Raw genomic sequence first — 23947 nt, forward strand, 5'->3', positions numbered from 1 at the left:
CTGCGTCACGATGGGAGCGCTAGGGTTAGGGTTTCTCCTTCGACGCCGCTGTGCGATTCGACCCTTCTCCAACGCCGCTTGCTTCCGTGTTTCTCTTCTCAGATACCTTTTTGGTTCCCCCTCCCTCTCTCAGTTCCCTCCTGCCAATGTCTCGGAGTTAGGGTTTGTGGTGTTGATTTCTAATGGGTTGGGATTAGGGTTCACGCGTTCGTTCTCTGATTCCCCCTCGGAAGACTCGAAGGATTCCCGGAACTCCGCCTCCGCCGCTTCTTCGTCGATCAAGCCGGTTTCTTATGCGGTCAAGCCCAAGGATGCTTCTCCGTCCGAGGAGGCTGCGGCATCGACACTGACGCCTCCGAGGCGGCCGCGAACCGCTGGCCCCCGGCAACAGGCGGCGGTGACAGAGCGATTGGAGCCTGAGGCTCGGTCGTGGACGCGGGAGGATATTCGCTACGTGAAGGATGCTCCGATTATCACAGCTGTTTCCTATCCCTCCCGTGTTGCGCCGCTCCCAGAAGATAGGGTTTCTGCGGAGGAACCGAAGGAAGAAGGGAAAGGGGAGACCGAGGTGGAAGAGAAGAAGGAAATCGAAGAGGATCGCGACGGTAGGAGAGCGGAGCTGGAGAAGGAGAGGAGCAAGATCGATAGGCAGGTTCAGGTTCGGAGGGTTGCGAGGGCGGAAGAAGAGAATCTTCCGTTTCCGACCCTGATCAAGCAGGAGAAGAGAAAGCCTAAGGTTGTGATGGACTTGCAGGACGCGATAAGTGAAGTCAAGGTCAGTTTTGAGTTTCTTCTAATGGGATGCGTAGTGATAGTTAATATCTCAGCATTGGTTTCCTGGTTTTGCTTTTTTCACCATTCGCGTTTTCATCCGTCTGTGAATGCATTTGCTTTTGATGCAATGCGGCGTAATGTACGAGTAGGGTGGGTGATTTATGCAATTTTTTCTTCTGCTTCTTCTTATGCTGAATTATTTGTTGGTTACAGTGATACCAGCTTTTCCTTTTCTTTTCTTTCAATACATATGATTACTGTTGGAAGCTGTTTTTTCTCGACACTGCAAAAAAAACATGTTTTTTAAGGAGGCTTAGAAAGAGAATATGCTAGTCCAACTCTACAGAGTTATGTTAGTCATTCATGGGCTCCAGGAATTGAACCAGTCCAAGATTTAAGCGCCTTGCTATTTCTCGCAAGTTGATTCCGTCCAGGAATTAAGTACGTTGCAGTTTAGACAAGATCTAGAACGCGTCTACCTTGGAACTAACTCTAGATGCTAACTGGTTCCTACTTTCAAGATGGTCGGTTCTTCTATATTCATTGAAGATGGTGAGTTGTTTATTGACTGCCTTAGTTCTATTACCTGATGTAAGAGAATTAAGACAACATGCTGAAGGATTTTTGGATTGCTGTATGGAAATCCTATTGGAGGTTGCAATGAATTTTCTGTCCTTCAAAAAGAAAGAATAACTTTTGGGAGACCTGAAAGCTTCCTCTTTTCTAGTCAACCTAATAGGGATGACCGTTCATGCCAGTCAGAACAAAGTAGGTGTTTGGCAAACGACAAACCATACTAGGCGTTTGCATGATTGCCTCTACCAGTGATTCTGATTTTAAGGTTAATTTGGCCTTGATTTCAATTTTCAGGTAAATTTGGCAAACGACAAAAAAATATTGATTTTTTTGTGGATTTGAAAAATAACATAAAAACCTATAATTTTTTTGGAGAGAAACTCTTGATTGTTGAAATTAGTAAATTGGGTAAAAACCATAAACTTAAAAACTTTCATGTAGGAGATGTAAGTTGAAAGTTAACCTACATTTGGCTTCCTACTATACCATGTTTTTTCTTTCCCAGATGACATAAAATCAGTAATTATAAATTATACATTTATAATTCTAAGGATGATGGTATAAACTATGATTTTTAAGTTGGACATCCAAACTAAATCTTAGTGTGTTAATTATATGTTATTTGTTTCTTTCTATTGATCTATTCATAATGAAAAATGCTTGGTCGGTTGCTAATTGGGTTGCATGTTTTCTAGTTGCTGTTCAGGCTAATGCTAAAAGGAACTTCATAGAAACTGTTGAAGCTCATGTATTACTGGGAGTTGATCCACGCCGTGGTGACCAGGTTTAGTTTTGTTCTTTCTACTGCTTGCTTTTTATGTAACATATTAGTCTTAGCATAAATATGTTGGCATAAAAGACGCTGAAGGTCGGGAAACTTTAGAGTCTAGATAGCATGGTGCAATGCTTATGCTATTCAAACCACATGCTGGCAGGCCCAAAAAGTTTGACAGAACAATAAATATGCAGTGCATGTGACGTGCTTGGTGCCAAGTCAGACCTTATTTCTGATGAATATGCTTTTATTATCTAGTTCAGTTATTTTGTACTATAAACATAAAATATACCTTTTTTAAATCTTTAATCTATGGGCTGAAAATTCTGATTTTGGAAGTGTTCATATATATATATATATATATATATATATATATATATATATATATATATATATATATATATATAAAATCTAGTCGGATTCTCATGGTGCAAGTCATTTGGACTTGTTTTTATGAGTCAAAAAATATTGAGCATTGATGGCCTTCAATTTTTGGATCGCCACAAACACCGAGTTACACGTTGGAATCTGGTGATCCAAATGTCGATCCTCACAACAGAGACCATGTAGATCATATCTACAAAATTGGATTTACGAAAAAAAACAAAAGGATTTGCTAAGTCGTTTGTACATACAAACATTAGTAGCAATTCATTATACACACACACACACACACACACACACACACACATATATATATATATATATATATCATAATAAAATGAAGCATTGAATTTCATTTTCTCTTCTGGGAGATATATGAGCGAGAATATCAACCTGTTGATATTGGGAGACCACAAAGATTCTCCATTGTATCTTTCGTCGGCCCAATGGAATTCATAGGCGAGGCAAAAAAAAAAAGAAGGCTTCAGATGACTATGGTGTCTGTAGGATTTTCCATTCCATTACAAAGGGCGTCACAATTCTATGATTAACAGAAATTTGGGTGTTTTCAATACCTCTAGATGAAAGTGCAATTAATCCACAGTCAATTCCCTAAGAACATAATAGGGAATCACTGGTTGTTCCTTGTGAAAATTGTTCATTTTCTTTTGTGGAGCTAACTATTATGTTTGCTTTAGAGTTTGAAAATTATAAAGAAAAATCTGCAAATAAAAATGAATATGATGGCCAGGTTATTGGAGTCTATCCATCATATGCTTTAAGGAAGAACATGGTATACTTGTTGGGATAAAGTAGGGGCCTAGAGGATCAAATCGATAGCGGCCTAGATGATCAAATAAAATAATAGAGTTAATCCTTTGAGAGTTTTAATGTGTTCATTTAAGGAATTCATCATTGAAAAGGGAAGTAGAGTAAAATAATTTCACATTTTTTCTAATGAAATAACTAATTGAGGAAGTAAAGGGAAGAATGAATCAATCAGACTTGGCCTTGTTGGGAACTTAAGGAGTATCCTTGTAGGGGTTTTCTAGAGCAAAATTTGGGAAGTTAGAAACTCCTTATTTGCTTCAAGTACTTAAGTTGGATGAGAGGAAAACTTAATGTTCGATCATTAAGGGGGTATATGTTTGCTATTGGGCACCAAACATGACACTTATATGTAGTTCACAGAAAGAAGTGTCATTGCTGGGACATTCTACGAAGGGAATTTATTGGACCCAAAAATTCAGTTTTTCTTTGGACAAGTATGGAAAATTTTGGCAAAATATAAGAGACAAATCTTTTTATTTTTTTACTTTTTTTAGCAATGGCATATCAGAAGAATGAATTAGTCAATGAGACCTTAGATATGTTTTGCCACGGTTTGTTTAGTAAGCATGCTTCTTATCTAATTGTTTGATGCAAAAAGTTTTTCCTTTTTTTTTTTTGGTTGTCAAAGTTTGGTGCATTGTTAGCTGTTGATTTCTAGATTGCTTTAAAAACTTGTACACACATCAAAGATATTCTGTTTTTAATGCATGTTTTTTGCTGTGAAGACTATGGACACCATATTTGTGTGGCCAGATCCACAAAATCTCCAATTCAACCATTTGAAGATCAATAAGGCTGTTAGAGGGTATGGTACCCTTAAGGATGTGCACTGTACATGCACATACACATACACATGTTTATTCATTTATGTTCATGTGTATGCAATTATTGGTGTCAAAAAAGGAATTAGAAATTGTGCTTGCAAGCCTCAACCAAAACTGAGCCACCAGTCTTCTACCCAGTGACCTACATTTGAGTTATATATTTGTTTTAGCATTTTAGCAACATTTCCTTTTGCATTTTTGTTTATTAAATTATTTTGGCACATAGCATTTATTGTATGATTGTATCATCCTTGTTATCTATTCGTTGACCTTCCTATTGGATTGGAAATTCTTCTTGCTTGGAAGGGAAAGGGAATTCCATCTCTTTCTTGTTGTTCTTCTGAGATTTAAAGCCTCCAGCTTTTGTAAATCCAACTTCTAGTTTGTGCCAGTGTGACAAATATCAGCCTTTTGTTTTGAAAAAACGTGTGAAAATGGCCAGTCATTTAAAACTTCTGAATCTCGTGTCTTTTACAAAATATCACAATATTATCATATTTTACTTATTATGTGATAATATCGCAAAATTTTGTATGAGACATGAGATATCGGGTCAATATTGGGTACATGTAATGGGAAACTGGAAACTTTTTGTGTAAATCATTAAACATTTTTAACCATCACACTTCTCTAAGCGCATGCACTTCTATAACTATGCACTGTTTCCAGTTTTTCTTTTACAATTTCAAAAAGTGACTGAATGGCTGCCCTTTTTAACATTACTATGTTTTGGAAAAATGTCCCCACCTTTAGCTTCGCCATAATTCTCTGGTTGACTCTGTGGGTCCCACCTAGAACCCATGCACTAGGTTTAATGCTGAACAGCTGCAAAAATTAGATTGGATATAAAAATATCCTAATTGTATCTTAATCCAATCTGATTTTATGTGTTATAACATATTAACCCATGCACTAGGTTTGTGTTGGAGTCAGATATCCGATCCACACCCTTATAGTTTGATCATATATTTATTATGTGGAAATAGATATAAAAAATTTTCACATGAAATATTGATTGTGTAAATATGGTATTCTTAATACTTAATTTATTTTTGTTTTCTATTTTTTACTGAGATTTTGCCGATAAAACCCCGAGAAAAATAATAAAAAAAGTTGAAAATCACACGAGAAATTCACAGCCAATAAATTGCCGTTTTAAACTTTTGTCACTATGGTTTGTGCCAACATCATAGTAGTTGTTTTTGTTGCAATTATGGTGAGTTTTCTTGTCCTTGGTTCTAATTAGTCCAACACTGGAAAGAAAGTGAGATGTCCTCTTGGAAGTTATATCATTATTGAACTGGGAAGCAAAATGCAGAATGCCAACTGCTTTTCAATGTTATATTTCATATAGGTATTCTTTTTTGTATCCTATATGGAGGGCGATATTGTCAGTGAAATTATATAAGCTAGACTGAATGACTGTTCTCGGAGATTATGATGTCTAAGTTTATTGCATTAACCAGGCTTACAACTCAGTTTGGTTCAAGGTTGACAATAGGAGAGCTCTGATCAGGTGATTATGGAAGCATGAGCAGGAAGCAAGAACTTTGAGGTTCATGTGATGTGGAAGTGAAAAGCAGACAGTGAATTGAGAATGCTTTGAAAACTGTGCTTCCTATGAAAAATTCTGCAATGGGGAGTGGAAGCAGGATGGAAAGCATAGTTCCCATGCTACGGAAATGCAATTCTATTTGCCACAGCCATGCATATAACACTTCTGAAGTGTGCTTTTAAAATGCCAATAGCACTTCCATAACCCTATTTTTGTATTTGTTCAGAAGTTCTGCTGGTTCATTTAATATTCTTTGATAATCATTTTCATTTTCCATACTGTCTTTTTATTCCATCTATCTCACTTCCCTACCACTTTTGCATCTATAGTTATGAATTCTTTGATTCTACTTCCAGGCTGAACATATTGATTTACCATCTAAGGAATAAGTTCTAACTTCTAAGTTGATTAATGGTTCTTGACATTTATTATTCACATATCTATGACCATGACATCAGTTGGTGTTGGAATATGACAAATATACCTCAAAATCTCTACTGTTCAGGTATCCTTATGGCCAAGGATCTGGTCTGGTATTTGACCAACCACAGACGTACCAAGGACCCAGTGTTGAGTTGATGAACTTTTGGCCAATAATTATATCTGGAGGCTATATGAACTGAGCACTCATGCGCACAAATACTGTCACATGTTTCCTTATATTAAAATTTTCATAAAGGTCACATATTTTTTATATTAAATATTTTAACAAAATTTTAACCAAGTCTATTGAGCTGTTAATGAGCCTAAGGTCTAGGTCAAGCTTGGCTTGTTAACTGAATGAGCCTTCAATTCAGCTTGAGTTTGGTTTGTTGATCAAGCAAACATGGCCCAACCAAGCCTGAGCCTATCCATCCATCCATCCATCCATCCATATGAAGCACACATAAGAACATCTGACCGATTGAGCAATGAATCACAAACAGCAGCTACCATGTCCATATCAGGTCTCATGTCTACCTTCAAATTCAACCAGCTCAGTTGAAAAAGCTTCTAAAATATGCCACATCCCACAAAAGGTGAACAGGTAACGCTTCTTCCCTGCCATGTATAGTGCACCTACTGATCTAATTTCTTCCTCTTTAAAATTTCTAGTGTGCTTACTTTGTCCCGAGACAATGGCAAGGCAGAAGTTATGGTCCCAGGTGATGGACCAGATGATCAGTGCTAATACAGTAGCTAGTTGGTGTGTGGATTTTTCCTTGTTTAGAAGTTGTTGAGAATAGGTGGTTTAAAGTTTAAGTCTTTTTATATTATAGGTTATTTGAAATTTTGTTTTCATAATGGGCTTAGATGTAATTATTCTTTTTAGCCTCTCTCTATTTAACATAGAGAGAAGCCCTAATAACATAAGTTAACAAGTTTCTTTTTTCTAAACAACCGTCTCTCTCTCTCTCTCTCTCTCTCTCTCTCTCTCTCTCTCTCTCTCCCTACCTAGGGTTCGGTGCTTCTCAAATATTCTTGAACATGGTATCAGAGCACTGATCTCGGGAGCGTGATCAATCTGTAATCGAGCTACACCAACGAAAAAAAAACATTGGAACCAGCTGAAATAGTATAAAATCTTCAGTATGGTTGAAACCTCGAAGTGTGATTCCAAAATGGAACATATTGGGGAGTATAAGGCTTTTGCCAACCCCTTCTCGTACGGCTCTTCCGTAAGGTTGAATGAAACCAACTATGCCAGGTGGTCCAGAACTTTTATGATGTCGGTATCTGGACATCGTCGAAAACATATTTTGTTGAAAGACGAACCCACTGAAAAATTGGGAAAATATGTTACTTGGGATGAAGATAATGACATAGTTATGTCATGGATCATGAATAGTGTCGAACCCCATATTGCAGATGGATTGATCTACTATAATACAGTCAAACTGATGTGGGACAATCTTTGTGATACATACTCACAAGAAACTAATGTGAGTCGTATCCTGCAAGTCAAACATGAGATATATAATTTGCAGCAAGGAGATCGGACCTTGGCCCAGTACTATGCCTCTGTCAAAGTTGCGTTTGAAAGACTTAATGCTCACAGGCCTCTTTGTTGCTCGAAGCAAAAGGATCATCAAGAACAAGCCATGGTTGCTCGCTTTCTTACAGGTCTCTCTTCAGAATTTTCTGTTGCAAAAGTTCAAATGTTGACTGGATCAAATGTTCCTACTCTTGCTGATGCATACAATCGTCTGAGTAGACTTGTGATCTCTCTTCTACAATCTCAGCCTGTGACTCAATCATCTGCTCTTGTTGTCTCATCTGGTTATGGGCGTGGATATATTAAGAATATCAGAGGACGAGGTCGTGGACGTGGTATGGGAGGCAGAGGAAAGCTTTAATGTACATTCTGTGGAAAATTTGGACATTTAGAAGATCGTTGTTGGGATAAGCATGGTCGGCCAACCTCTTCTTCATCAAAGTCATATGCTGCTAAAGCAAATGTTACTACTATCGAGGCAACAAATGTACATGATAATATCTCTGCAAGTGACCGTAGTATCACCCTCAGTCGTGCTGAATATGATGAGTTGATAGCTCTTCGTCCTTTGAGTTCCACCCCTCCTGTAGCTGGTGTTGCCTATTCAATCGGAAATCATCTTCATCCGACTGACAGTAAGTAGATTATTGACTCTGATGCATCCAGACATTTGTGTGGAAATTCACTTGTTTTTTCAAATATAAAGGATATTAATGCTCATCGAGGAGTCTCATTAGCCGATGGGAGTTCCTCTCCGGTTGTTGGTCAGGGAAATATTTCTATATCCTCCTCATTACAGTTGCAAAATGTTTTTCATGCTCCAAACTTTCCTCAAAGTTTACTCTCTATTAGTTGCCTTATAAGAGAACAAAACTGTAGAGTAATATTTGATCCGATGGGTTGTCATTTTCAGGATTTGCTGACGGGGAAGAAGATTGGTGGAGGCTATGAAGAAAATGGAGTTTACTACCTACATCATCCAATGGGTAATGTTCATGCTGCAGTGGAACACTCATTCAGTCATGTTCAGTGGCATCTTCGTCTTGGTCATCCTTCATTGTCAAAGCTTCGTTCGGTCTTTCCTCAAATTCCTTACACCACATCATTTCAGTGTGAAGCATGTCAGTTGGGAAAGCATCATCGAAGTTCGTTCCCTTCGAGTCAGAGTCAGTCTAGTAATAAAGTTTTTGAACTTCTTCATGCAGATGTATGGGGTCCTAGTAAAATTCCTACTAGGACTCAGTGGCGTTACTATCTTGTTATTGTTGATGATTTCTCTAAGTTGTCATGGGTGTTTTTAATAAAAGAACGATCTGAAGTTCCAAGTATTATCAAATCCTTAATTCTTGAAATAAAAACTCAGTTTGAATCTATTGTCAAGATTGTTCGCACTGATAATGCTCTCGAGTTTAAATCAAAAGGTCTCTTACAATTTTACCAAGATCATGGCATCCAACCTCAAACTTCTTGTGCCTATTCATTTCAACAAAATGGGGTGGCTGAGCGAAAACATCGGCACCTGCTTGATGTTGCCAGGACCATTATGATTCAATCAAATGTTCTTGCGTTATACTGGGGTGATGCGATTACCACTGCTTGCTATTTGATCAACCGCATGCCTTCGTCTTCTGTGGGTGATCAAATTCCATTACATATCCTAAAACCTAATGCTCCACTCTTTTCTTTCTCACCAAAAATATTTGGATGTGTTTGTTTTGTACACAAACTTGGCCCTGACCGTGATAAATTAGCTGCTCAAGCTACAAAATGCATATTTATAGGTTATCCCAAAAATCAAAAGGATATCGATGTTATGATCCTATTTCTCGCCGAGAGTATGTCAGTGCGGATGTATCTTTTTTGGAATCCACTCCATATTACTCTAGTACCGGTTCCCTGCTGCAGGTTGATCCATCTGAGTCTTTTCCATTACCTATACCTCATTTTCCTTTGGAATCTGTGCCCTCATTACTGAACCAAACTTCATCATCTTCCAGATTTAATAATCCTTCATTGGTATATGTGCGTAGAACTCCACCTCCGCAAGAGCCTTCATCTTCTTCTTCTTATGAGGTAAGTTCTACTGACAATAGTGATATTCATGATGATGATAACAGGCCTATTGCTCTATGAAAGGGGACACGACAATGTACCTTATATCCCATATCTCATTTTGTCTTCTATGCCAGAATTGGAAATCAGATGAAGTCTTTTATTTCAGCCTTATCTGCTGAAACTATTCCTCTGAACTATCAACAGGCAGAGCTTGATAATCGTTGGAAGCTGGCTATGCAAGAAGAAATGGATGATTTAATATCTCAGCATACATGGGATCTAGTTGATTCCCCAGCAAATGCTGACATTGTTGGATGTAAATGGGTATATACAATAAAGTACAAATCTGATGGTTCTATTGAAAGGTACAAGGCCAGATTAGTAGCGAAAGGGTATACTTAGACATATGGTATTGACTTCTTTGAAACCTTTTCTCCTGTTGCACGGATGGGTACCATTCGTCTTGTTCTCTCAGTCGCTGTTCAACATGGTTGGAGCTTGTGCCAATTAGATGTGAAAAATGCATTTCTATATGGGGATCTATCTGAGACCGTTTACATGCAACAACCTCCAGGTTTTGAGGTTGAGGGAGAGTGTCAGAAGGTGTGTAGATTGAGAAAGGCGATTTATGGCTTGAAACAGAGTCCTCGTGCATGGTTTCAAAAGTTGTTTGAAGTGATGTCATGCTTTGGCTTTAATAGGTCAGCGGCAGATCATACTCTATTTATCAAGAAAACTAACTCAGGCATAGTTGTTATGGTGGTATATGTGGATGACATCATCCTTACAGGAGACAATGTGAAAGATATTGAAAACACAAAGGCTCATCTTCAAAAGCAATTTGTTACAAAAGACCTTGGTTCACTTAGATATTTCCTGGGTATAGAAGTTGCTAGGAGCCGTGAAGGGATGGTTTTGTCTCAACGGAAGTATCTTCTTGACTTATTAAAGGAAACGAGAATGTTGGGAGCTAAACCAGCAAATATTCCCATGGACCATAAAGTTCAGTTGTTTGAAGAAGGGTCAAAACCAGTTGATAGCAAAAGCTATCGCTATCTAGTAGGGAAGATATTATATGTAACTGTGACCAGGCCGGATATTGCTTTAACAGTAAGCAAAGTTAGTCAGTTTATGGACAAACCAACTGAGGTACACTGGAATGCAGCCATAATGATTTTCAGATATCTAAAATCTTCTCCTGGAAAGGGGTTATTGTTCAGGAAAGGTGGAACTCTGGAGATAGTGGCCTATTCTGATGCTGACTGTGCTAGATCTGTAGTAGATAGAAAATCTACCACAGGATTCTCTGTGTTTTTGGGAGACAACTTGATTTTTTGGAGAAGTAAGAAACAAAATGTGGTTTCCAGGTCGAGTGCAGAATCAAAATATCGGGATATGGCCCAAACAGCTGCTGAATTGATGTGGGTTCGTATTGTTCTTCATGATCTTCAGGTGAAGGTTTCCTCTCCCATGACCATGATGTGCGATAACAAAGCGGCAACATATATAGCGAACAATCCTGTCTTTCATGAGAGAACAAAGCACATTGAGGTTGATTGCCACTATGTAAGAGATATGGTTCAAGCTGGTCATATCACTACCAAATATCTAAAGTCGGAAGACCAAGTTGCAGATATGTTTACAAAGCCTCTTGCTAGACCAAATTTCTCAAAATGTTGTGACAAGCTGAGCATGATTGATATCTATGCTCCAGCTTGAGGGGGAGTGTTGAGAATAGGTGGTTTAAAGTTTAAGTCTTTTTATATTAGAGGTTATTTGAAAATTTGTTTTCATAATGGGCTTAGATGTAATTATTCTTTTTAGCCTAGCCCTAATAACATAAGTTAACAAGTTTCTTTTTTCTAAACAGCCGTCTCTCTCTCTCTCTCTACCTAGGGTTCGGTGCTTCTCAAATATTCTTGAACAGAAGTTATTGGTTTTATAGTCATTTTGAGCTTTCCTATTTTTTGCTTGATATTCATTGTTGTGGTGAAACATAGGTAGGCGTCGTAGCAGACATCAAAAGCAGTGTCAGACTTGCTCCGCAAAGACTACACGTGGAAGGTCGCTCCGTAGGCTGCACTTGTAGTGGAGCAAGGGGTAGGCTACACTCGCTGCTATATTTTGGGAGTGCAAAAATGACATTTTTTTTTTGGATATAGTAGTGAAAAAGTTTTTTGTTTGATATTCCTTTTTGTCATTGCTTTTGGTGACATTTGCCTCCAATTATTTCATTCTACAATGTGGCTCAGCTTATGCATGTAGGAAGTAGGATTGCTCAAAGATCTCATGAGCTGGTGCAACGTGAGATATGTGACACACTAACCAGGATCTCGGGTTTCAGGTCGGAGACCCTGTATGCTTGATAGGAGACCTTGGCATGCTAAGTTGTAGGTCACCAGTCACAGCTCTGAGAGATAGGGGTAACTAAATACTGTGGTTAAGGTGTGTGCTGGAATTTGTCAACCTCTGGTTAACTATGACTGTAGATTATGGAGATTTCTAATGATTACTGAGTGTATGATTTGATATTTTTCTGGATCTTTTTTCTTTTCTTTGGCACTTGAATGATTTTTCCATGTTATACCAAGTTAGTTAGTGGTGGTATTGATTTGATATTTTTCCTGGATCTTTTTTCTTTTCTTTGGCACTTAAATGATTTTTCCCTTGTTATACCAAGTTAGTGACTGGTGGGATTGTGGGTCCTTCACAGATGTTGCGTGGTGCTATAACTCTCCCTCATGGTACTGGCATGGTGCTGTGTCTCTCTCTTGCTATTCTCTAGGGCAAGGTTGTTAAATGCGATGAGGCGAAGCGAGGCGTTGAGCCTGCGCTTCGCCTCTGAGGCGTACGCCTTTCACAACTGGTATGGAAGTGAAGCGGTGGGAGGGGAGGCAGTAAGAGAAAGACCACGCGCCCAGCTGGTACGGAAGCGAGGGATATGCCGGTCGTCCGGTGGTCGGAGAAGACTGAGCAGCAGCTGCAGCACAGCAACTCCGGTGGTCGGTGGTCACAACTGGTCGGAGGTTGATGAGGGGCGCATCACAGCAACGCCTCAGTACCTTGAGCGTGCGCCTCGCCTCTGAGGCGTACGCTTCAGGTACTGAGGCGTACGCCTCTCACAACACTGCTCTAGGGTCTCTATCATCTTATTTGACTTAAACAAAAGAATATGCTACGTGTTCATAGAATGACAACAATGACTGGTGCAGATAGTCAGAGTTGCAGTCTTCGCTGAAGGCGCAGCAGCTGATGAAGCCAGAGCTGCAGGAGCTGACATAGTTGGTGGAGATGAACTGATTGAAGAAATTAAAATTGGTAATTTTCATTTTACCATAAGAGACTTTATACATCTTTTAATGATCTCAGATTTAGTGATCTTTGGAAGAACCCTCTTGTTGGCCTGTCTGCTCACCAGACGGTCATCATTTTATAGGCAGAGAGTGAGTAGTAATAGATGCTCAGGAAGCTGCTGTAGGTTGCCTGGTTAGCATTGTAACACTGAAAAAGAGTCGCAAAAGCCAATATGTGGCCACTGCAAGTGCGAGTCTCACCATCTGGAGAATCATTTTTCAGAAAACAAAACTACAATGTCTCCTGACAATTATTATAAAACCATTCATTTATGCTTAAATTTTTCCAGTGATAAACATGCATTTATTTATTTATTTATTTATTTATTCATATGGATGTGGCATTTAATATTCCTGGTTAATAGTTTGATGGATAAGTTCGAGCGTGTTCTGAATCCTATTTCTTAATCCAAATATGCAGGAGGTGACCAGCTTAATTTTGACAAATGCATTGCAGTTCCCAGTTTCATGCCCCGTCTTGGGAAGGTCAGCTTCTTCAGTATGCTGTAATTAATTGGATAAAATGCCATCAAAGTTAGTTTCTTCAGATTTCTGTACTTAATTGGAAAAAACAAGTGCATCAACTTGATGGTTTTGAACCCTCTTTTTGTTTCATTTTCTTCCCCTATCAGATAGCAAGAATTCTTGGCCCTCGAGGTTTGATGCCAAACCCCAAAGTGAGCTCTCTCTCTCTCTCAAATGAACATATGTACCTGTTGAAGATTTAATCTTTTTGTTTTGCAGCTAGGATCATTGACAAACGACGTCACTGCTGCTGTACAAGAGGCCAACCGTGGTCGTATTGATTTTAAAATTGATAAGACTGCTATCGTTCATGCTGGCCTTGGGAGGGTATTAGTTTCTCTTCCGCATTTACTTGTTTGCATGTTCATGTCTGTATCATAGTCACAAATTTTGTTCTCAGTGATGTGAATTTTTTGGAGATTTTGAATTTTTTGTTTTTATAGGGAAAATCTCATAAAAATCTGTTTTTCAAAAGATAAAATAGAAAGAACTTGTGAAAATAAGTCATAAAATATTCCCTTAATGTAAAACATAGGAATAGCATCAAGAGAAGGGGAAATGAAAGCATCTTGTATGGGTGGGTATATAATTAGTCCCGTATGAAGAAGAGGGAGAACATCTCGCCAAATTATCGGCTTTATTGTGAAAATATTCCCTTAATCTCGCAATATTTTGCATTAATATCGCAAGATTTCAAAATTTCGGCGATATTTGTTACTATATTCTGTGTTGGTCTCTCTATGTGAGTAGGTAGGAAAGGGTTGTTAAGGTAATCTTAACTTTGACTACGAAAACGTTTTATACCTTACCTGCCTAGGGCAAGTAAGGAAGAATGATCTCTCTCTCTCTCTCTCTTACTCTCTTGTGCACATGCATATCAATGAAAACAACCTTACCTGCCTAGGGCAAGTCATATACCTTCATCATTAATAAGGGAGGTGAACTGTGATATTTTTCATTTTAATCACATATTCTTTACTGTGATACAACTATGCCCTTCAAATGCTATTGATGCATATAATGATGCAATCTTACACTTGAATACTTCAATCGGTTCTTTACTTCTTTATATGTGTGCATGACTTCTGGCAAAGCCAAGAAGCCTGCTTGCTCTTATCTTCAGCTATTAGATTTTCTCCATTTCTTTGGCATGCACATAGGCATCTGAGTAAGATGCTGTTGTGTCTGTTTTAGGAAAGGTTTGCATGGTTTTGTTTGTTGATCACATGAGGGTGTTTTAATCATCTGCAGGTAAATTTATCTGATGAATACCTCTGTGAGAATGTTGGAGCTTTTGTAAATGCCCTTTTGCTTGCAAAACCAGTGGGTCTTCTCAAATGTGCTACACAAAGAAGAGTAAGTTTGCCTATTGTAGTGCTCTTCTCAAATGTGCTTTAACTTCTAATGCCATTGTATGAAGACCGGGTTTGGTTAAATGCCTGAAAATGTGTCTTCTTTGTGTAGCGTCCAAGTATGCTGGATATGTGAACTCGTTCACCTTGTGCAGCACGGTACAGTTTCCTTATAACCCTCATGCAGGTTACTTCTCTTACTTTTTCTCTGATTTTTGTTTAAATTTACTAATGCAGATGGGTCCTGGATTTCCTGTTTCAATACAGTCTCTATCAATGGCTGCAGATCACTACAATAAAATGAAACTTCAGTGAATGGTTTCCCTTCATGCAAAATGAGGCTGACATTCACAACCATTGGTAGCACACAATTTTTGATGCTCTGGTTGAGTGAATGAAAATGTTTTTTTTTTATTATATAATCCCATTTCTTTTCATTTTTTTCTTTTTAATCATGTAATTCTAACTGAGTCAGAATTTTTTGCCATCTGAGCAGAGATTTTTGTCAGTCTTTAATAGTTATTTTGGTATTACAGCTACTTGTGTAATGCAAGCCTTTTTTTTTAATTTCATAGCTACCGTATCATATGATAATTAGAAATGATGGTTCATTCATTGGAAATGGATCTGGCTTGAGTATAATTTCCACTGACATGATTGTTTGCTTTGAAATGAAGTTCGAAATTTGTTTACAAAGGACAGATAATAGGTGTGTATGAGCTTTGAAATTTGAGGATCTGAGAGTTGATGGTTCCATTGAATTTCATGCCCTAGATCACCATCCACATTTCCTTATCAGCAGAATTTGCCAAACCCTTTGTTGGAGGGGGTTGGGTTGGTTTGGGCCAAGACCCTCATACGGGCAGTTGAGGTTCGAATCCTGAGGGCGTCATATCCTCTAGCATAAGCCGATTCCCAGCATAGGCTTTGGGAGTGAGTTCCTTGCCATGATGGTTTCTCTTCCTAGGGGTTTGATCTATGATCTACCTACCACCAGACTCTGGATTTCTCCATGTAATTACATGAAAGAAAAACGAAAAGAGCTCGAAATCTTCAAGATTGACCAATCAAACAGAGAATCTTATGAACCAAAATTCCAAAGAATCGTCTTTTCTCTTTTTCTATGTAACCTTTAGTATGATCGATCAAAGTGGCATAATTAAAAATTCAAAGTAAATAATAGCTAGTGACGCACTGCAAGATGTCACACACTTTCAGCCGTTTTTTTTACTCGAAAAAAAAAACGCCCCAGGCACAGAGACCTAGCTGTGCTGGCTCAGCCTGCCGTACTTACAGTCTCAGCATAAAACTCTGAGGGCTTACCCCTCAACTCCAGGCAGTCACCAAGGGGAGTGACGTCCATGGGATTTGAACCTAGACTGCCTATCAAACGGTCTAGGCCTCATCCCACTAGGCCAAACTTAGACTGCATGTCACACGATTTCAACTTGCAAAGTCCTTGAAAATAGTGAGAACAATGGGAATAACTTTAGATTGAATGTACAATAGGTAATACTTCAATAGCTTTCAAACCCTTTATGAATGGGGGGGGGGGGGGTTAAAAATAACTCTCTTTTGAGCTATCAAAATAAGAATGCACAAGAAGATGGACAAGGTCTCAGGAATTCGAGTGGGGAGGTTGGGGAAATAGAAGGTGCACAGATAAGAGGGACAAACTCTGAAAGAAACAAAAACACACATAATCTCAGGCCCCATTTAGGTGACAGTAGTGAAACACTAGTTTTCATACTTCATTTTAAAAAATGTTTGAAGTTTTATTTCTTAAAACTAAGTTTGGTTAATGAACCGATAAATGGGTGTCTGATTCTGGATGAAAAATAAAAGTTTTATGTTTTCACAATTTGATGAACATTTTTTTTCTTTTGTCCATCACCGTCATCATCATGGTTTCAATCCCTCCACATATTACCACCTATTATGGAGTGCATCCTCTTGTGCATGGCCTACCAAAATGGCCACCTCCATCTTCTTTCTAGATTTTCATTCACAGTTTCTAACAGACCATCATTATCTTCATAAAACTTCATCATCCTATGTCACCATTGCTGCCGTCTTTTTTAATATGGGAAGCAAGCACCATCTTCACCGCCCCAAAGGTGTTTGGCGTAGTGGGATGGGTCCTAGGCACCTAGGCAGGTGATCTAGGTTCAAATCCCATGGGTGTCACCCCTTGCGCAAGCTGAAGCGTGACAACTCCCTGGGGGTAAAAGCCTATGGAGCTTTTCGCCGCCAGGACAGCGACCATAAGTACAACAGGTAAAGCCAATGTGGCTAGGTCTCTGATCTCGGGGGTGATTTCTCCGTGTAAATATAAAAAAAAGCACCATCTTCACCACCATTAACACCATAATGATTTCTATCAAGTTAACCACAATCATTAGTATAATCTTAAACCATTGTGGTGAGAGTTTTCGCCGGCTTTATCAAAAACTTTCTACGTAACACATTTCTGTTGGTTGCATGTCCAGGGAACATCCAAAATGAATGCTGAAGTATGTTTTTCTATTTTATTTTATTTTCTTTTTTTGAGCTATATTTTTTTACCACGGGTTGATGGTTTTTTATAATTGTTGCCTATCTATCTTTTAGATAATGTCACCCCAGCATTTTTTGACTGCTTACAAGAGAAATCAGAGATAGTATGAGCCCTAGTTGCTAGAATAGGAAGTGGATATAAACAGCAGGGACTAAAGGCGGAAGTGGGGAAGCTAGTGTTAGAAAGAAGAGTGAAGTAAAGCGTTTGTGAAAGTGTATAAAAAGCAATGTAGACAACGTATGATGAGCGATTTGGCAGAAGTAAACGGAAACATAGAGATGACAGATGAGTAGCAGTAGACATGGGATTTACTAGAAATTGAGACTTAGGTCATGCATTTTGGATGGAAAAAACTGTATTTGAACCCTCAAAATTTTATGAAAATTGTAGACCATTGATATTTGAACTTTATAAAACCTATCCATGCATCGGAATCAAATGATCCAAGTGTCAATTTCTAGTAAATTAATCATGCTTAACACATCTGTAGGGTCTAAATTTCAAAAAATACCAAAAATTGACGGTCCCAAGCAATAGGGTACCATCTGGTAGAGATGCAGTCGGGTAGCTTCCCACTACCCTAGAAAGAGAGAAATGGAAACCTAACAGATAGAAAAGGTACCAACCCTACCCACTAAGATTTTTTTCAGTATTTTTTTGAAATTCTGACCTTTTGATTTGTTCAGCCTGATTGATTTACCAGAAATTGACACTTGGGTCATGCGTTTTTTATGAAAAGATGGTATTTGAAGCCTCAAAAACTTACTAAAATTGTAGACTATTGATTTTTGAACCTTATAAAAATGTATCCATGCATTGGAATCAAATGATCCAAGTGTTAATTTCTAGTAAACCAATCTGAACATATTTGTAAAGTCAGAATTTTGAAAAAACACAGAAAATTGACGGTCCCAAGCAATCGGGTACCATCTGGTAGTGTATATATATATAAAGTTGCATACTACCAAATTCAATTTAACTGAATCGATAGCAAATGAAGTTGGGATTCAGATTTGGGTTGAAATTGAATATTTATCCTCCAAACACATTTCAAATTGGATATAAATGGCACCCAACTTTTGGATAATTCAATCTTGCACCTAATGTTTGGAAATTTTAAAAAAGACGAAAATATTTTGTTTATGTAAATTAAGAACTATCTTTTTTTTTTCAAATTAACTGTAGTCAGTATTGACCTACCTTTGTTTAGTGTAAAGATATTACCATTTTACCCTCTAATCTTTACAATATACTCTTGGTATATGCCTACTTGGGTTTGCGTGACTTATTAATTAGGTGGGTATTGGTTTTATATGTTCTTCTCACAATTTTTTTAGTGTAATTATTTTTTATTGATACTTAGAATCCATGTATTTCGTTCACCACCATCCTTATGCCATGACAAATTGGTTTAACTTATAGAAAAAAAGAGTTTTAAGTTTTGAGTAGAAGAGAAAACAAGTTGATTAGAATTTTTTTAAGTTCATATTTGAAATTTCATTAAAAATGTAATGCCAATCTGTTCATGGGTTTTTGCTTATAACCATAGAAAAGTTTAGGTGCATTTTTTCTAATTTTCAAGACATTGATGCTTTTTAAAATTATGCTGAAAGTATGTGCCAATCAAGTAATTACTCTTTTTCTTTTTTTAGTCAAAACATAGGATACATTTGAGCATTACAAGAGACATGACCAAGATTCTGCTCTTAAACTTTCTTGCAACAAAACACATGACTTTAGCCTTTCAATATGACCCCCAATTTTCATTGAAAACCCATAGTATCAATGGTCCTGCTTTTGTTGATGAGTTGCAAGCCTCATTTGAACACAGATGGTGATGGTGATGTGAAGTGTTAAAATGAGTTTTCACTAGAAGAACATGATAGTGATATGGTTGCTTTCAATGTATAAAACACTTTCGTCCTTCATTAGGACAAGTAGGGCTGGAAAATGAGCCGAGCTTGAAGTGTTCAAGCTTAGCTCATTCTTGTAGTGAGCTAAGTTGAGTTCTAGCTCAAAATGAGGCCGAGTTAAATGAGTCTAGTTTGAGCTGACTTGTTTACATAAAAATTACATTATTTTAGAGATGGAAGAAATATGATTACAAAAAAATGCATTGTTTCATAGCTACAAGAAATAAGATTTTTTCTAAATGAGCCGAGCTTGAACTGTTCAAGCTTAGCTCATTCTTGTAGTGAGCTAAGTTGAGCTCTAGCTCATAATGAGCCCGAGTTAAATGAGCCTAGTTTGAGCTGACTTGTTTACATAAAAATTACATTGTTTTAGAGATGGAAGAAATATGATTACAAAAAAATGCATTGTTTCATAGCTACAAGTAATAAGATTTTTTCTAAATGAGCCGAGCTTGAAGTGTTCAAGCTTAGCTCATTCTTGGTAGTGAGCTAAGTTGAGTTCTAGCTCATAATGAGCCCGAGTTAAATGAGCCTAGTTTGAGCTGGCTTGTTTACATAAAAATACATTGTTTTAGAGATGGAAAAAATAGGATTACAAAAAAAAATGCCTTGTTTCAGAGCTACAAGTAATAAGATTCTTACTACTAAACCTATTTTTTACAAACCAAATAGCTAAATCATATGTTTGAGATATACTATATGATGTAAAATATATCTAAAATACATTTTTTTACTACTTAACAAGCTTATAGAAGTCGAGCCGCGCCAGTACCTACTGTTCATGTTAAGCTTGATGAGCCTATTTTACGAGTTTGAATGAGCTCTTTACAAGGCAAACATGAGCCAAGCCACAAGTAGCTCAGCTTGTTTCCTAGCCCTTAGGTTGAGGAAAAGATGTTTCAGCAGTGCTGTCTAACCAAAATCCTTCATCCCTTGTATTGCTAGAGCAACAAGAAGTTGCAAATGTCAAGAGATTTGATACTGTTTTACTACCAAAGGAATCTCCCCCTCTCTCTCTCTCTCTTTTTTTTTGTTTGTAATCACTTATTCATCTTTTTCATGGAACACACATTTAGAACATATACAAGGTCAAAAAATTGTTTTGTTTTGCATAGGCAAGGTCCAAAAACTGTTAGAGACACGTTCATGGCAAGGTCCAGAAAATTTTCATATTATGTGTTTGCATGTATATATATATAAATCCAACGGGGGTTTCACTTATCTGGCAGGAACAGTTAGTGCATTTCACGTTGTGTTGGGATGTTGCAAGTTCAAACCCTAAATGTTATGGCAGGGGTCTGCCTAACTCCAGCTTTCTCTGATAAAAAAAATGTATGTATATAAACTTATTTTAATATTTTCGTATATAAAATAAGGTTTCACATACAAACTTGTAACATGCAACAGACACTCTTTCCATTCACAGGACATATTTAAGCCATAACTTACACAGTTTCAAATAACTTCTTTTGAGAGAGAGAGAGAGAGAGAGAGAGAGAGAGAGACGCGCTTCAAACGAAACTGTGTCTTTTATTGGCCTAAAAGAGAGCTGGTGTTAAGCAGGTGACATACATGCCATGAATCGATTCGCAGGTGAGAAAAAAAATTCCCAAGTTTTCACGCACTCTCTCGGCATCAACCAACTATTCAACTGGTATGGTTTTTTGAGATTTTGATTCGAGTTAACAAAAGCAAAACAAAAGGGTGGTACTGCCCCAAATTAACCCCAAAAGACGTGACAAAGATGAGGCCTATAAAGGGAGGCGCGGTGGGTGGTCCGTGGGGGTGCCCGAGGGTCGACGCACGATCATGGAATTCGTGGGCAAGGCCGTGAGGAAGAAGTTCCGGGGCTTCGGAGTGTTCTCGGGGGTCATCGAGTCGTATGATTCGTCCTCGGGCTTCTTCAGGGTCGCCTACCAGGATGGCGACTCGGAGGAGCTGGAGCTGAGCGAGATCGCGTCGGTTCTGCGGGAGGAGGGGCGTCCCACGGAGAGGAGGCCCAAGAAACGACGTCGGGGAGTGGGTGGAGCTGCCGGTTCCGGCGTTTCGGGTGCCGTCGAGGAGATCGAGATGGAGAAAATCGGCTCTCGTGACGATTCGGCCGGTACCCATGTGGTGGAAAGCGGTTTTCCGGCGAACGGGATGGCGGAAATGGTGTCTTCCGGGGGTTTACCGGCGGGGGAGCAAAAGGAGGTCGGCTTTGGAGCGGATTTTGGGGGTACCCATCTGGCGGGAGGCGGTTTGGGGGAAACCCTAGGGGGAGGGGAGGGGATCTGTGGGGATTCGAAGGATGGTTGTTCTTCTAGGGTTTCGGAAAAGGGCGGAGTCGAAGTCGTTGCTTCTTCTGATGTTTGCGGAGAAATTGAGACGGAAGGTGGGAGTCTCTCTTCGGATGCGAATCCAAATGGTCATTCTAGGGTTTTGGAAGAAAACCAAATCGAAGACCCCGTGGATTTGAAGGAGAACGGGGTTCTTAGGACATCGGAAGAAACCCCAGATATCGATGGTGGTTACGCATTCCGTGTTGATCGAAACAGGCTTCCTGGTTGTTTTGAAGAAAAGCAAGTCGGTGCGGTGGATTCGCCGAATGTGGATTCGAGTGAAAACGGCTGTTCGATTGTTTGCAGAGAAGTAAAAAGAGAAGATGACGATTCATTGGCTTTGAGCGAAATCGGTTGCTTAAAGGTTTCGGAGGTAAATGTTTTTTCTGGTGCCTCGGAAGAAACCCAAAAGAGTGATGGTGGTATTGCCTCGGGACCGAGCGGAGCTGCTGCCTCTGGGGCTTTGGAAGAAATACCGAACGAAAATGATGGTCACCGGGCTTGCCAGAATGATGATGTTTGCACTTTGGAGACCAGCCCTCTTGGAGCTTTAGAAGAGGCCCAAATGAGGGACAATGCTGCAGAAATTGTGAGAGAACAAAAAAGGAACGAGTCTGTGGATCGCATCGAGGCTCAATTTCAGACGCCACCTCCTCGGAGGTCTTCAAAGCGAAAGCTGTCGGAGAATGAAACGTCTTTGCCACCTATGACTTTGAGAAGAAGCGCTAGAAGAGCAGCCGAAAATCTAATCTCCTCAATCGCTGTTCCTAGTGCTCCAGAACAGTCTGCAGCCATTGCTGTAGATGCTGTTGCGAATGATGATCATGTGAATTGGGTCGATAAGGATCCCCCTCAGGATCAGCGTTGCATTCCTCCAACACTACCATTGCCACCTTCTTCAAAGAACCTGAACATAGATGAGCTCCCTATCCTTGATATATTCTCTGTCTACAGTTGTTTAAGATCATTTAGTACCTTCTTATTTCTGAGCCCCTTTACTTTAGAAGCCTTCATTGCAGCGTTAAAATCCATATTTGTTAATCCGCTTATAGATTCCATACATTTTTCTCTCTTACATGCACTGAGACGCCACTTGAAGTCTCTTTCTGGTGATGATTCAAACATGGCATCTGCTTGCGTTAGGTACGCTATTTCATATTGCATGCTCTTTTACTTTAGGTTATGGTAGCATTTTGCTTATACTGGCTTTCCTAATGGCAGGAGTCTTGATTGGGAATTTCTAGATTTGGTTACCTGGCCGGTATACCTTGTAGAATATCTCTTGATTTCTGGGTCTGCTAGTAGTTCTGGCTTGCAACTTGCTCGATTGAAGCTTTTGAACGGTGAGTACTACAAACAGCCAGTAGCTGCGAAGCTTGCCGTGGTCAGATGTCTCTGTGATGATTTCATGGAGATCGAGGAGATAAGAGTTGAAATTGGTAGAAGGGCATTGGCCTCTGAGTTGTATGGAGAAACTGATAGAGTGGCAAACATTTTTGGTTCCACAAATTCAATAAATAACCGAAGTTTCAAGAAAAGGAAAGTAAGCATGGACTTGGCAAAACAAGTTATGGCCTTGGAGAAGGATGGAATGGAGAGTTCTCCTTTAAGTCAAGATGTCGCTGAAGCTTCTCTTGAAAATATTAAGAGTGATGATTGGAATAGTGATGACTGCTGTCTTTGTAAAATGGATGGAAACTTGATTTGCTGTGATGGGTGCCCTGCTGCATACCATTCGAGGTGTGTGGGGGTTTCTAGAGATCTTCTGCCCGAGGGTGATTGGTACTGTCCAGAATGTGTAATGGATAACGCTAATGGGAAGTGGAAGTCATCTAGTCCCCTACAAGGTGGAGAACTTTTGGGCATTGATCCTCTTGGACGTGCTTATTTTACTGCATGTGGATACCTCTTGTTGTAAGTGTCATTCATCCTACTTTAAGTCTTTGTTTGAAGTGTTTTTTTATGCTGCCTCTTGGTTACAGCAAAGTTGCAGGTCTGCATTTGTTACTGCAATATTATCTATTGTACATCGGTACTATAATTTCACACACAGAGACATGTACACAGGCCAAGAATATCATATCATAGTATATTCTCTTGTTTGGATAGATACAGTAACTGAAATGTTAGACTAACCCTTGAGATATGGTTCAGCATTGTCTGTTTGGTAGACTGAT

At 38.9% G+C, this 23947-nt stretch overlaps 2 protein-coding genes across 3 annotated transcripts in view; both read left to right on the plus strand.

The window, feature by feature from the left end:
• The first annotated feature begins 10 nt into the window (after window positions 1–10).
• LOC149819978 (uncharacterized) lies at window positions 11–15512 on the plus strand. The gene is made up of 9 exons (XM_089981711.1): window positions 11–775; window positions 2057–2134; window positions 12962–13067; window positions 13524–13588; window positions 13735–13779; window positions 13847–13954; window positions 14879–14983; window positions 15092–15138; window positions 15217–15512. The coding sequence occupies exons 1-8, from the start codon at window positions 11–13 to the stop codon at window positions 15113–15115; spliced, it is 1296 nt and encodes a 431-aa protein (XP_089837837.1). The 3' UTR covers window positions 15116–15138; window positions 15217–15512.
• A 5432-nt stretch (window positions 15513–20944) lies between these two features.
• Window positions 20945–23947, plus strand: part of LOC149819979 (DDT domain-containing protein PTM-like) — a 33219-nt gene continuing 30216 nt past the window's right edge. For both annotated transcript variants that reach the window (XM_089983171.1, XM_089983172.1), the window contains exons 1-2: window positions 20945–22913; window positions 22992–23684. In XM_089983171.1, the coding sequence (XP_089839297.1) occupies window positions 21259–22913; window positions 22992–23684 (2348 nt within the window). In that variant the 5' untranslated portion in view covers window positions 20945–21258. The remainder of the gene's footprint in view (window positions 22914–22991; window positions 23685–23947) is intronic.

This window comes from Nuphar pumila, chromosome 12 (assembly GCF_984573655.1).
Source record: "Nuphar pumila chromosome 12, dmNupPumi1.hap1.1, whole genome shotgun sequence".
Lineage (NCBI taxonomy): Eukaryota > Viridiplantae > Streptophyta > Magnoliopsida > Nymphaeales > Nymphaeaceae > Nuphar > Nuphar pumila.

Coding starts and splice junctions, on each gene's coding strand:
- LOC149819978 (XM_089981711.1), top strand. CDS start 11: ATGGGAGCGCTAGGGTTAGGGTTTCTCCTTCGACGCCGCTGTGCGATT. Junction 2,135..12,961: donor ATCCACGCCGTGGTGACCAG/GTTTAGTTTTGT, acceptor TGACTGGTGCAG/ATAGTCAGAGTTGCAGTCTT. Junction 13,780..13,846: donor GTTTGATGCCAAACCCCAAA/GTGAGCTCTCTC, acceptor TTTGTTTTGCAG/CTAGGATCATTGACAAACGA.